The following is a 13,536-nucleotide window of genomic DNA, read 5'->3' as shown; positions in this document are numbered from 1 at the left end:
TTTTTTCCCTTTAAGACGCGCGCATGCGCGGTGAGGGCTGAGGCTGAACGGAGCGGGCGGATCCCGACGGGACCCGGTGACGTGTCTTGTGTTACAGCTGCCCGGCCCGGCGCGGCTCTTGGCCGGCCTGGGTTTGGCGTGTCGGGTGCGGTGGAAGGGAGAGAGAGAAGAAAGGGCGACGGCGAGAAAGACGGAGGTGTCACCGGAAAGGCGCCTGTTAAACACCTCGGCTGCCCCCCGCTTTGGAAGGGGAAAGCCCGCCGGCCCGCCCGATCTGAGCCATGTTCAACGTCGAGAGTCTGGAGCGGGCCGAGCTCGGGGAGAGCTTGCTGACTTGGGTGAGTGGCGGAAGGCCCCGGGCTGAGCAACGCCTAGGCTGCGCCGGCAACCTCCTCCTCCGCCTCGGCTCGGCCTTGCGTGGCTTTTTACCCTGGTCACCGCCGCCCGCCGGTCTCCGAAGTAGCCGGGCGTAGTTGGTCTTCTGAAGTTGTGCTTTTCAATTTTGGGCTGAGATATTCAGGGTTGGGGGCTGAACGTGAGATGCGGGAATGTGTTAGGTTGGCCCTAGAATCGGGGGCGGGTGGGCTGCAGAATGGCTCTAAGTAGATGGGTCTTAACCAGGGACTGCAATTGCGGGCGAAAGGCTCGGCGCAGCTTTCTTTTTGTTCTTGGCGGAGGCAGAGATGCTGAGTTAAAAGAGCTGTCCTTTCATCCCTTCAAAAACATCCCCCCCTTGCCTTCCTTGAAATGCATTTCAAGCCTTTCCAATGCTGTAAGGACTTTCTTCCTCCCTTGCTGGTAAAAAAAAAAAGTTGACTGTTTGGGCGGGTGTGCTGCTTTACAATCTTGGAAAGAAAGGGCAGAGGATAGCAATGGCACTTAAGACTTATATACCACTTCAAAGTGCTTTGCAGCCCTCTCCAAGCTGTTTACAACGTCAGCCTATTGCCACCCCCAACAATCTGGGTCCTCGTTTTCTTTTATAACTATTCTTATGGTTTATTATGGATGTATTTTATGATGACTATGATCGTGATTTATCACTTACTGCTTGTATGTACACTGAGAGATTTTTATGCACTAGAGACAAATTCCTTGGGTGTTCAATCACACTTGGCCAATAAATAATTCTATTATATTCTATTTACCAATGTTGGAAGAATGGAAGACTGTGTTCATCTTGAGATACTTATTATTTAAGACTCGTTATTCTTTGGGTACAGGGTGATTAATATTTTTATGCCTCCAGAGATTATTTAGAATCTTTGCAATAGTGACGAATATCTGTATTGGAAATATTATTTCAAATCTGTCCAGTTAAGAATATTTAAATGTTATCTAGTTTGGTATTTCCATACCTAGTTTGCTGTCTCTGTCCTCTGTTACCGTGTTTCCCCGAAAATATTACATGTCCTGATAATAAGGCCATGCCATATTTTTCTGGTGAGCAAAAATATAAGCCCTCCCCCGCAAATAAGCTCCCTGGACAACCCCCCACCTCTGGCAGGCAGAGAACCGCTCACCAACCTAGCAGTATCCCGAAGGTGCCAAGCCGCAGGAACAGGGGGGAGGGAGGCAAAGGTGATCGCGTTGCTTGGTGCCTTCGGGATACCGCTAGGTTGGTGAGCAGCGCTGTGCCCAGCTGAAGAGGGAGGTTGCTGGGCGGCTGCTCTCTTGCGAGCGGGCTCCCAAAGAGCCGGGCACAGACTCAGGGGCGAATGGCTGTGTTGTGCTGTCGCAGCAGCACAACACAACAGCCATGAAGCGACCACGCTCACGAGCAGCCACCCGGCAAACCCTCTTTCCAGCCGGGCACAGCACCATACACTGACCTAGGGGTATCGCCAAGCTGCATGAGCGCCTGTTCGCTGCTGCCTGGCTCCTGCGGCTTGGTGCCTTCGAAATGCCAGTGAACGACGCTCTGCACGGCTGGAGAGGGGGTTACGCAAGCGGCTCCTGCTCGTGCGCCTCCCAGCCTCACGATGCCCTAGCCCAGCTCTCCCTGCAGAGCCAGGGCACCTCTGCTGCTGCCGCCGCCACCACCATCCCAGCCTGGCTTTTTTGGCAGCTTCCAAACCGAGTCTTCCAGCAGTGGCCGTTCTGGGCGTACGCTCTATGGTTGTACGCTCTGCCGGCACCTGGCCCACAACCATAGAGTATACACCCAGGGCGGCCACTGCTGGAAAACTCGATTGGGAAGCTGCCGAAAAAGCCATGCTTGAACAGCCGCTTGTGCAACCCCCCTCTCCAGTCATGCAGAGTGCCATTCACTGGCATTTCGAAGGCGCCAAGTCGCGGGAGCTGGTGGCGGTGAACAGGCGCTCCCGCGGCTTGGTGATACCTGTAGGTCAGTGAATGGCGCTGTGCCCGGCTGGAAAGGGGGTTTGCCGGGTGGCTGCTCGTTAGTGTCACTTCATGGCTGTTGTGTTGCGCTGCTGCGACAGCGCAACACAGCCATTCACCCCTGAGGCTGTGCCCGGCTCCTTGGGAGCCCGCTCGCAAGAGAGCAGCTGCCCGGCAACCCCAAAACAATAAACCCTCCCCTCATAATAAGGCCCAAGCCATATTTTGTGAGTAAAAAGAAAATAAGACCCTGTCTTATTTCAGGGAAACACGGTATCACATCCTGTTGTGATTGCATTCTGAATTGGTCTCCTGCATTCCTTTCATGTAGGGCCTGTATAAGTATTCCTACTGGGAGAGAGGAGTTATTTCTATAGGGCTGCTTGTTTGTTGATGTAACAAAGATGCAGTTTTATATTGAAGTTGCATTGGGTGTTTCTTTTTATGTGGTAAGGTACCATGGAGAGAGAAGATGAGTCCCAACATGCATAGTATTTCAAGCTTTTAGCCAAACCAGTCTGTGCGCATTCAGCTAGGTAGGTGTGTGGGCATTTAAAGTGTTTACCACACATAAATCCATATTAAAGACACAGTTATTCGTGATTGTCCTAATCCCCCCAAAAGAAGTGTTAGTGCTCTTTCATAAAGAAAATATTCTATTACAAGTGAGATTGCATAAGTTACTGCCATTTACAAATCTATTTTAAAAGGTTAAATCATGACAACTGGACAAAAGTTTATTAAAAACAGAGATGTTTCATTACTCATCCAAGTAACTTCTTCAATCAAAATAAAAATTTGAGTAGGCAGAGAGTCAGTCATTGGAAAGGACCAACTCTTGGCATACAGACTGCAGGGAGTTTCTCCCCAGAATGAAAAACTTTAATAAACTTTGGTCCAGTTGCCATGATTTAACCTTTTAAGATACATTTGGCCTGGATGATTGAATCTTCATTTATCAGCGATTTGCAGACTTAAGCATGATCTGCTCTTGATTAAATTTATGAAGAAAATATATTTTTAGAAATAGACTATCTTCAGAGTTCATCTAGACTTTAAATAAAAATTTCCACACAAACAACAGAGAGGGCAGGTGAGAAGCAATGAAAGTAATATACTGTGATGTTGCAAGCCCCGTTTCTTTTGTACGTTTACATATATGAAAGAGGAGAGCTTGCATTCCAAGCACATGATGCTGCATTCATTATGTTGACAAAAGCATCAAATGCTTCTGGAAGTGGACAATTCAGTATCGAAGCATCATTGATTTAAAATATTCCTAGAAATGTCTTTTCCTGGATTCATTAATTACTGCACTCAATTTCATGTGGCATGAAATATTACTAATTATTTTATAATTAATTATATGAAGTTATAGACATTGGGGCAGCATTTCTCAAAGTGCAGTCTGACAATCCCTTGGATTCTCGAGACCACCTTAAGGATCTGCAAGATCAACAACTATATTGAAAAATGATATAGTAAAAATCCCATCAAACAATTGTGAAAAGCAGAAGCAAATACTGTGTTTCCCCAAAAATAAGATATATTTTATTATATTTTCTTTTGACCCCCCCGAAATAAGTGCTTGGCCTTATTTGCGGTGATGTCTTATTATTTTTGAGATGCAGGAGGCAGCAAGCGTGGTCACCTCATGGCTGCTGCTATGTTGCAATATTTTTGGGGAGGGCTTATTTTTTGGGAGGTATTATTTTAGCATATGTGAATCAGAGATGATTCACACCCTGGTCAGTGTCTTTTTGTACTTCTACCATCAGGCTGAAGGCATCAAAGTATAGCCCGCCGAACAAACAGGTTTAAAGAGAATTTCTATCCTTGAGCTGTGAGACTTTTAAATACAACCACAATCACTCCATGCACACGCTAGTTTTTTTTTCTTTTTCTTTCTTTTTTCGTTTCTGTTATAATTTTGCACCAGTGATGTTAAAACCAATTTTGTTGTATTTAAGTACAATGACAATAAAGATTATACTTATACTTATAAAAGCCCGATTGGGCTTATTATCCAGGGAGGTCTTATTTTCGGAGAAACAGGGTATATCAATGTTAACTTTTAATACAGTAAATATAGATAAATATAACCCATACAAACAAAGGTGTTTTAAAATCCACCCCAATTCTTAAAAGTGGGGAGTGATCCTGAGAGAAAAAATGTTTATAAAACATTGATTTAAGGTGTAGTTCATAGTATTCGCTAAATTATTTTAGAATTCCTTCAAAATGACTTTTGTTGGATTTTGTTGGAAAATAAATTAGTAATAATTTTATTGGTAAATAAAGAAGAATGAAAACTGCTTTCTTATGTGCTTACTAATGACTGCTTATGCTGCTGCTAGGTGTAATCTCCGGGATTAATCTTCAAGGGCAGCCCCATGTAGAGTGCATTGCAGTAATCTAATTAAGAGATGATCAAGGCATCAGTCACTGTCGGAAAGGCCTCATGATTGAGGCAAAGGTGCAACTGGTGCACAAAATGAACCAGTGCAAAGGTCCTCCTGATCACTGCTGCCATCAGCTGTAAGCCATAGCTGCGATTCCAGAAGGATCCCCTGCACCTCAGTCTTAACATCCACAACCTAAGGGATCCGAATAGTCACAGCCAATCAGTTTTGTAAGACTGAGCCAAAGTATGTACTGTCCTGTCTAGACCTGAATAGCTTCCAGGCTCTGGGTCAATATACTAACAGCTTCAACTGTGCTGCTTAAGATAAAGATATAATGTTTGGTTTCATCACCATAGGAATGATCATCTTGAATTAGCAGATGAACTCACCCAATGGTTTCATGTAGATGTTGAACAGGAGAGAGTAGAGGGTCGAGTCCTGACATACCCTACACATGAAGGTCCATGGAGATGATCCCCCCCCCCTTGCTGCAAATACCAACTGGAAACGACTGCTAAGGAAGGAAATGAATCACTGAAGCATTGTGCTTCCCATTGCTAACTCTTGCAGCTGGACTAGAATGAGTCAACAATATCCAGTACTGAAAACCCAGAGATCAAAGAACACTATGTAGATGGAAGCTCCATCCCCATCCCAGTATTTTGAGGCCTACCCTGAAAGTGTGTCTTTGTAGGAAAAATACCAGCTGTCTGTCTTATGGGGCACTATATTTTTTCCTTTCTTAAAACTAAAAGCAGTGTAATTTTTGAGAAGAAAAAGTGAAGCTCGTAATCATTAATTAAACCTGCTTATAACTTAATTAAAATAAAATGTTACTATTTTGTAGATATGATTAAAATAATACTAAACTTTTTTATGCTACTTTATATAGCGAGAGCCAGCTGTTATGAAATTTCTCATGCTTCCTCTGACCTTAATTCAGACACCAAAACATCAGCATTAAATATATTCCTCAGCCTCCATAATAGTTTTAATCATTATTGTAAACGAACCCTTTGGTTATTCAGGTTTTGAAAAAAGTATGTAATGTAAATTCTGCACTGCAGCCAAGCCCTCAAATAAATCAGATTTTCAAATACTTCCATATAATAGTCTAGAAAGTTGTCATATGTAGAATCAATTATTTTGATTGGTTTTGATATTGCTAATCTGAAATAATGTATAATAGGTAAATATCGCAACTTTTCAGGCAATATTGTTGTAATGTATCATTATTTGACCCAGAATTGAAGTCTTAAGTATTTGGGCACTTTAACAAATGTAATTGTAGCACAATGTTTGGAAAATATTTTCAGATTTCTCTTGTTATGTATATTAATTTTAACTGCAGAAATTGTATTGTATTTAAAAACATATACAAGATAGGATATAAATTAAAATATTGAGGAATTTCATACTGATTTCTAAACGGTTAATGAATATAAAAAATAATTTATAGTAACATGTGGTACATAATGTAGAAAATAACACTGCAGAAATACTTTGCTGGTAGCAATTAAAATTCATAAAAAAGATCTGATCAACGTATTTCCTAACTTGAGCTATCTTTGTCATAGTCTTTAATTCTCTAAAACTGTTCAGGACTCAGAAGTTCAAAAATTTTTTTTTTTATTATTTTACTACTGGTGTTTGGCATTATGGCCTATCATCCAAAGAAGCAGATCCACAGAGTTAATATTAACTGCAATGTTTTGTGCATTCTTTTTCATACAGTAATACTTTGGCAGTGAAATAGTAGATTTTGAAAGTTGTCTTTTAGCATAGTAACAGTCTAAAAGAGCCATTTGTGTGTCACAATAACAAGAAACAGAAGCCCAATTCAGATGTAATAAAAAAAATTCTAGTACATCATGGTTTATTGCAGAGGTTTTCAAACTGTTCTATGGAACTCTTAATAACTTGAATTCTGTAGAATCCTAGGGAACATGTCAGGATTCTGGGAAAGAGTAAAGGTAAAAAAAAAATACTCCATTTAATGGAATGGATCCTGTTTTCTGTCTCTTAGAGTTTTGGCTTTTCATCAAGTGTTCTGAGAAATTTTTTAAAAGAACAAATTCCATAGTCTGAAAAATCCCAATTTATTGGATTGAGAATGGATCATGTACACTCTTTTTCTGTTTTAATTTGGGAATTCTATGCGTCATTGACCAAACTTGGAAATGCACTAAGTAAGTTTTGAACCTTTGAGGTTTTTTTAGTTCAGATTCCATAAGAAATTTGGATTTATTGTGCTGAGGAAGTAGAGAGACTGCACAAGAGGTAGAATGAGGAGGAAAGATATAAACCAGTGATTCCCAAAGTGTGCGCCGCGGTTCCCTGGGGAGCCGCGCTATCGTCATAAGGGCGCCGTGAAGCCGGGCGCCCGCTTCCCTCCCTCCTCTCGGGCTTTGGAGGGAAGCTTCTGCAAAAGCCCGGGCATGACAAGTCTCCCAGGCTGAAATTTGCCGAGCTGTACGCGCGCGCCTGTTTTCCACGGTGTGGAGCAGCGGCGAGATTCTGGGCGGCGAGCGATGATTCCGGGGGGCATCAGTGGGGGAGGCAGGGTCCCCCTCGCATTCCTCATCTTCCCGGATGGCCCCTGGAATCATCGCTCGCCGCGCAGAATCTCGCCGCTGCTCCACGCCGTGGAAAACAGGCGCGTGCGCACAGCTCGGCAAATTAAAGCCTGGGAGACTTGTTGCCACTCGCTGCAGAAGCTTCCCTCCGAAGCGTTCCGAGGGAGGGCTGTAAACTTCCCTCCGAAGTCTTGGGAAGTTCTGAGGAGCCCCCCAAGGCAAAACGCCGCTGCCAGGTAGCTAAAAGTACGTCTCTGATTCGTCTCTGATTCGTCTCTGTCAGTCTCTCTCTGATTCCCTCTCTCACTCCCTCTCTCTGTTCCTCTCTCTGTCTGTCTGTCTCACTCACACACACACACACACTGGTGACCATAGTGTGTGTGTGTGTGTGTGTGAGACAGACAGACAGAGAGAGGAACAGAGAGAGGGAGTGAGGGAGGGAATCAGAGAGAGACTGACAGACAGACAGACAGACACACACACACACAGAGGGGGAGGGAGGGAGAGAAAGATAGACAGACAGAGAGAGAGTGATTAAGTGAATGAGTGAGAGACAGACACACCCACATACACAGAGTGACAGAGAGAGAGGAAGGGAGGGGAGAGAGACAGAGGGAGACACACACACACACACAGAGACAGAGGGGGAGGGAGGGAGAGAAAGATAGACAGAGAGACACACACAGAGTGAGTGATTAAGTGAATGAGTGAGAGACAGACACACCCCCACACACAGAGTGACAGAGATGGGGGAAGGAGGAGAGAGAGACAGAGATACAGAGAGAGAGAGAGAGAGAGATAGACACCCAGAGAAAATGACAGAGGGAGACAGAGAGGGAGGGAGGGAGAGAGAGACAAAGAGCCAGAGAGAGAGAGAGAGAAAGAAAAAGAAAAAAAGAAAGTGGGAGAGAGAGATGAAAGAAAGAAAGAAAAACAACATATGACCACAATTGAGCCCAAAATTTTGGTTGCTAAGCAAGAGCGGCTCTCCAAATAAATTTCAATCGTGGTTTTGGCGAGATTTGGCTCAGTTGAAAAAAAAGGTTGCCCACCACTGGGCTAGTGTGGTGGTTAAGTTACTTTTCAAAAGCTATTTTTCTGATCCAAGATTTGAGAAGTTGTGCAGCGAACAACAAGCCCATCCATCCCATTAATAATTTTAAATCATTAAATGATGTTCAATAAATTGTGAATTTAAAGCTCGTGTTTAATTTATTTTTCAATTAACCTAACCTTAACGAACTAAAAAGTAGATTTCCAAATCCTTAAAAAGTCAAAAATTAAAAAAAATCGGATGTACCTATTAAGGGAGCCGCGGAAAAAATCCGAAGTGTTATGGGAGCCGCAAACCGAAAAAGATTGGGAACCTCTGATATAAACCATTCAAGTCATTTCTGATCAGATAAAACATGTCTTATTGCACTACAAATATGATGTCTGAAAGGCTTTGCTGTACCTATACATGTTGCACTATTGGCTTTGTGGAAAATGTTACGATATTACTTCCTTTGATTTTAAGGCAGCTAATAGCAATAAAATTAATAAATAAAATATTGCTAAGTCCGAGTAGTATGCAGTAGCAAAAGAACCCCTATTGCATTTTGCAATAGTTTTGCTCGATTGTGATAGTTACAATAAAAAATAACTTCAGAATTTTTATTTCAAAGGATTATAATTAATTACAGGAGGATTATTCTGCAAAATTACCAAAAGCTTCTTTAGATTAAGAGAACCCTAAGCTAAATTTGAGTCATAGAACAGTAATTACATTGGGCAGTTTTTTCTGGCAATGTTACAGAAATGCTTTGTCATTTACTTTCTTCTAAGAGGTGTTTTTTTTTTTTTCATTTGACTTACCGGTCTAACTTACAACCATGGGGTTCAGAAGTAATTCTGCCATCCCATTAATAAGCAGGGCTGATCTTGTTTACAATTTGACATGTACCAAAGTCAGCTACGTGCTACAAAATATATTAAACCTATAGTTGAGATGTTCAGAAAACTTATCATGTCCACCCAAGTGTCCTAACCTGTTTGTGAACATTGCAAAAAATGGGCAGTAGGACAACGGGCTTGTTCAGTTAAAACATTTCCAAATAAAACCATTTAGCATTTAAGTGAACATAAGCAGGCTAAAAATGTTTCTCCCCTTTTCAGGGTGTTAACTTCCTGTTTTTTTAAAAAAGGATTTTGATTGAATATTTTTGGTCTCCGGGGGTGGAAAATCTCAATATGGAAACATTGCCTTTTAAGTAAATTTGCAAACATATCGCTGTTTATACTTTTATGTGCCATTATACAAGGATATTCCTGTTTCTATTAAAATAAGTTAATTTTCCGTGGTATGTGCTGAGAACAATTGTGTATGTCAAGTATATTCAAATTTTTGGAAAGATCTGTTTAATTAAGTACCACATGCAGGTTATGTCAGCATTTCTTCACTTAAGAATTCCTTGAAACATACAATTAGACTGGGGCTGTCTAAATGTTTTAATACCATTGTATATAGTATTAGCAATTCAGAATTATTTGCGGTATGGTTACTGTATTTTTATCCAAGGATGTTTAAATTTCATAATTCAACAAAAAATAAGTATAGGTAGTCCTCAACTTACAACAGTTCATTTAGCAATGGTTTCAAGTTAACAACGGCACTGAAAAAAGTCCCTGTTTTTTACAGTTACCACAGTTCCATCATCCACATGGTCACATCATCAAATTTTGGATACTTGACAACCAGTTCATATTTAGATTGGTTGTAGTGTCTTGGTTACACATGATCTTTTTGCCACCTTCTGACAAGCAAAGTCAATGGAAAAGCCAGTTTAGCTTAATAACTGTAACTTAACAACTGTAGTGATTTATTTAACAATTGTGGCACCAAAGGCTGTGCAATGGGGCGAAACTCACTTAACAAATGTCTCGCTTAGCAACAAACATTTTAGTGTCAAGTGTGGTCAAAGGTCGAGGATTTATAATCCAGAAGAATATGTTTTAATGTTAGGCATTTAATTCTTCTGGGAATTATATTGAATCATTTATTTTCTTAAACTCATACAGATGCTCTACATCGGGGTGTCAAACGCAATTTCATTGAAGGCCTCATCAGGGTTGTGTTTGACCCTGGGGGACCAGGGTGGGCGTGGCCAGCTTGATATCACATGTTGGCGGGGCCTGTAGGCTGAGCACTGCAGCAAAAATGAGTTCCCAAGCTCCGTTTTCAACTGCGACAGCCTTTGAAAATAGATATTTTCAAATGTTGCTTTTACACCTATTACTATATTGTATTTAATCCATTGAAGGTAATTAAAGGGCAAAGAAAGAATTGCTTTTTTACAGACGTGATGCTAAAATAGGGTCTTTCAAGTTTACAGAAATAAATTCACCCATTCAATAATTGTAATGTCAATAATCATCAAGATCTTGTATGTATTTCTTTAGTTTATTTTACTTCTTCCAGCAGCTCTTTGTACAACTTTGTAGCTTTGTACAACTTCTGAAATTTCCTGATGCATTGGTGTAATGTATTTGAAATAGCTTGACTAAATATAACTTTTTTTCTCTTCAGATCCAGACATTTAATGTTGAAACACCATGCCAGACTGTAGAAGATTTAACAAATGGAGTTGTGATGGCTCAAGTACTTCAAAAGATGTAAGATGTATTTACATTTTTGTAAATAAATGGTTTATTCGTATTCAGTTTTCTGCATCAGAAAAATAGTGTCAGTTTTCTATTTCATTTTATTACCTCTCGTTTTCTTACAATTGGGCAATGATTTTTTAAGACAGTAAGAATTGAATTCATTGAATTAATGAACAAGCTAGTTAAGGTAAGACTTTTTTTAAGCACAGAAAATACAAATATGTAGATAAGAGAAATATAATTTAGGAAGAAATTTATACTAAGGTCAAACTTTAATGAGACTGTTGTAAAAAGATTAATATTTGCTGAATTATCATATTGATATGAAAGAAGGCTAGTCATTTCTACAAAATGACAGGTTTTTTTTTGGATCCCCTGAGAATGTAATATTGAAGGTAAGCATGTTCCATTAAAGAGTCCTTTACGGGGAGGGGGCATTTTTTTACATTTAGTTATCAGATACAACATTTTCAGTTAATCCAGTGTTAAATAATTTTTTGAAAATACTGACAGACTGATAGCCAATGGAATAAATGTGTCTTGTATAGAAGCTTCCATAGAAAAAAAAAGAGGAAACCCAAACCCATATTCTAAAATGGGAAATACAAGAGGCAGAAAAAAAATACTTATTAAACAATAAAAGTAGATCTGCATGTTCACTAAATTATGCTGTAATTAGAAAATGGCGAAACATTGCCAGTGAATGTTTGTTTAATAAAATATCTATATTGCTATTTTTCCAGAGTAGTATTTATTATGACTGTATGTTGGAGGCAGTGTAAAATACGCTTTCATCTCTATTGCTGAAATAGACAGACAGACATATTCCACATATAGATTGAATAAATAAGGGGAGTGCATACAGTTTGTCTCTTAGTCCTTTTCACCGTGTTCTGTCTGAACTGTGGCTTTCTGCCTGTCTCTAGGTTTTATGTGAGAATGGCAAGTGTTCTGAGATTTCTATTTTTCCAAGCACATTCCACAGCTAGACATGAATGATACAATTGAAAGCTTTCAACAAACAATGAATACATACTGACATCTTGTTGGTATTATTTGGCTTTCTCAGTTACCCAGCATGCCTCAGAACTAATGTCTCATGTTCCCTGGCCTTTTCTGAAGTCAGCCTTGAACATCTGGCATCTTTTCATGTAAGGCTCTAATCTGTGTTGGATGACCCTAAACTTTAAAACTTTTACTTAACTTAAAATTTTTACTTAACAGCACATAAAAGAGAGTAGCAAAGAAAATAATGGTCTGCACAGGTATAGCATAAAGTTGAAGAAAGTAAATTTACTTATTGAAAAAAAGTAAGCCATTACACATATGTAACAGCAACATCAGCTGTTAACTGCTCCCAGAGATAGCTAGGAACTGCAGGAACAGTGAGAATAAAGGATATATTATTATATTTTATGTTCCTGAAATTGGATTATTTTGACTGACAGTTGTCTTTCTTCTGACCAGCAAACAGCAATACACTGGGAACTAGAGGTAAAACCACTAATTTAGCAATTATTATCAAAAGTTCGCTTAAGTAGATGAGATGAGCAAGGAACTGCTCATTATATATTTGAAAAGGGGTATTTCTCAGGGCCCTGAGTTGAGGAAGGTAGAATATAGAGTTTTCTAAGCAATTTGTAAGAGGTTTTAAGTATGGCAAGTCAGGCGGAGAAATGTTTGTTATACATTGTTTATTATGTAGTATAAGTTAGCTCACTTATTGATGTTATTCCAACAACCATGATTGAAATAAATCATGGTTTAGCATATGTGAACCCAGCCATTACAATAGATACAACCTTAAGTTGACCAACATTAATAATCTTCGTTATATCAAATTCTATCAATGCATGATTATATTCATTAATGAAATATTGTCATGTTCTATCTCTGCTAGTAATATTGATTAAAGGTTCATGTGTTATTGGGAAAATGTGAGCACAATGAAATGTGTTTTTCCAAATATGCATTTAAATACATGTGTTTGTGTGGAAATTGTGTGGAAACTGTGAATGTAATAACTTAAAAAATGTCTAGGGAAATAACAGTTCATCCCATGCGTCTAAAACGAACATTATAACTTGTTAATCAAACAGTAGGATGAAGCAGCTTTTTCAGGTGTAGAAAGGCATATCGAAAAAATGTGCTATATCAACAATTCTTAAATTGTGTGCCAAGGCATAATGGTATAAATAGAATCCTTTGACCCATAAGAACCTATGTACAGAAAAGATAGCTTAGGACAGTTTTATATGAATAGCTAAACTGGTTTCCCCACTTTTCAAAAGAGTGACTTTTTCAAAAGTATGCTCTTGTAGGGTACATGAGTCTTTTTATGCTAAAAGTAGACCTCAGATGTGAGTAAAGGATGTTATTTTATAAAAAGGTGTGTCATGTTAGGATAAATTGTATAATAAGGAAATGAAGTATACTATTACATTATATAATAAGGAACTTGTTATATTTTACTTTCATCCAATTAATAATAACTCAGCAGTGGAAGCTTATTGATAACAATTCAAAAATAGTTTGCTAAAATATGGTCAATTACTCTTCTTGAATAA

General features: G+C 39.6%; 1 protein-coding gene across 1 annotated transcript in view; it reads left to right on the top strand.

The window, feature by feature from the left end:
• Positions 1-103: 103 nt before the first annotated feature.
• Positions 104-13,536, top strand: part of HOOK3 (hook microtubule tethering protein 3) — a 59,136-nt gene continuing 45,703 nt past the window's right edge. Inside the window, exons 1-2 of the mRNA XM_081940564.1 lie at positions 104-338; positions 10,893-10,978. Coding sequence (XP_081796690.1) covers positions 282-338; positions 10,893-10,978 — 143 coding nt within the window. The 5' untranslated portion in view covers positions 104-281. The remainder of the gene's footprint in view (positions 339-10,892; positions 10,979-13,536) is intronic.

The sequence above is a fragment of the Natrix helvetica genome (genome assembly GCF_964273705.1).
Source record: "Natrix helvetica genome assembly, chromosome: 2".
NCBI lineage: Eukaryota > Metazoa > Chordata > Lepidosauria > Squamata > Natricidae > Natrix > Natrix helvetica.
Note: the sequence above shows the minus strand (reverse complement) of the source record. Positions and strands in the feature narration are given on the sequence as shown.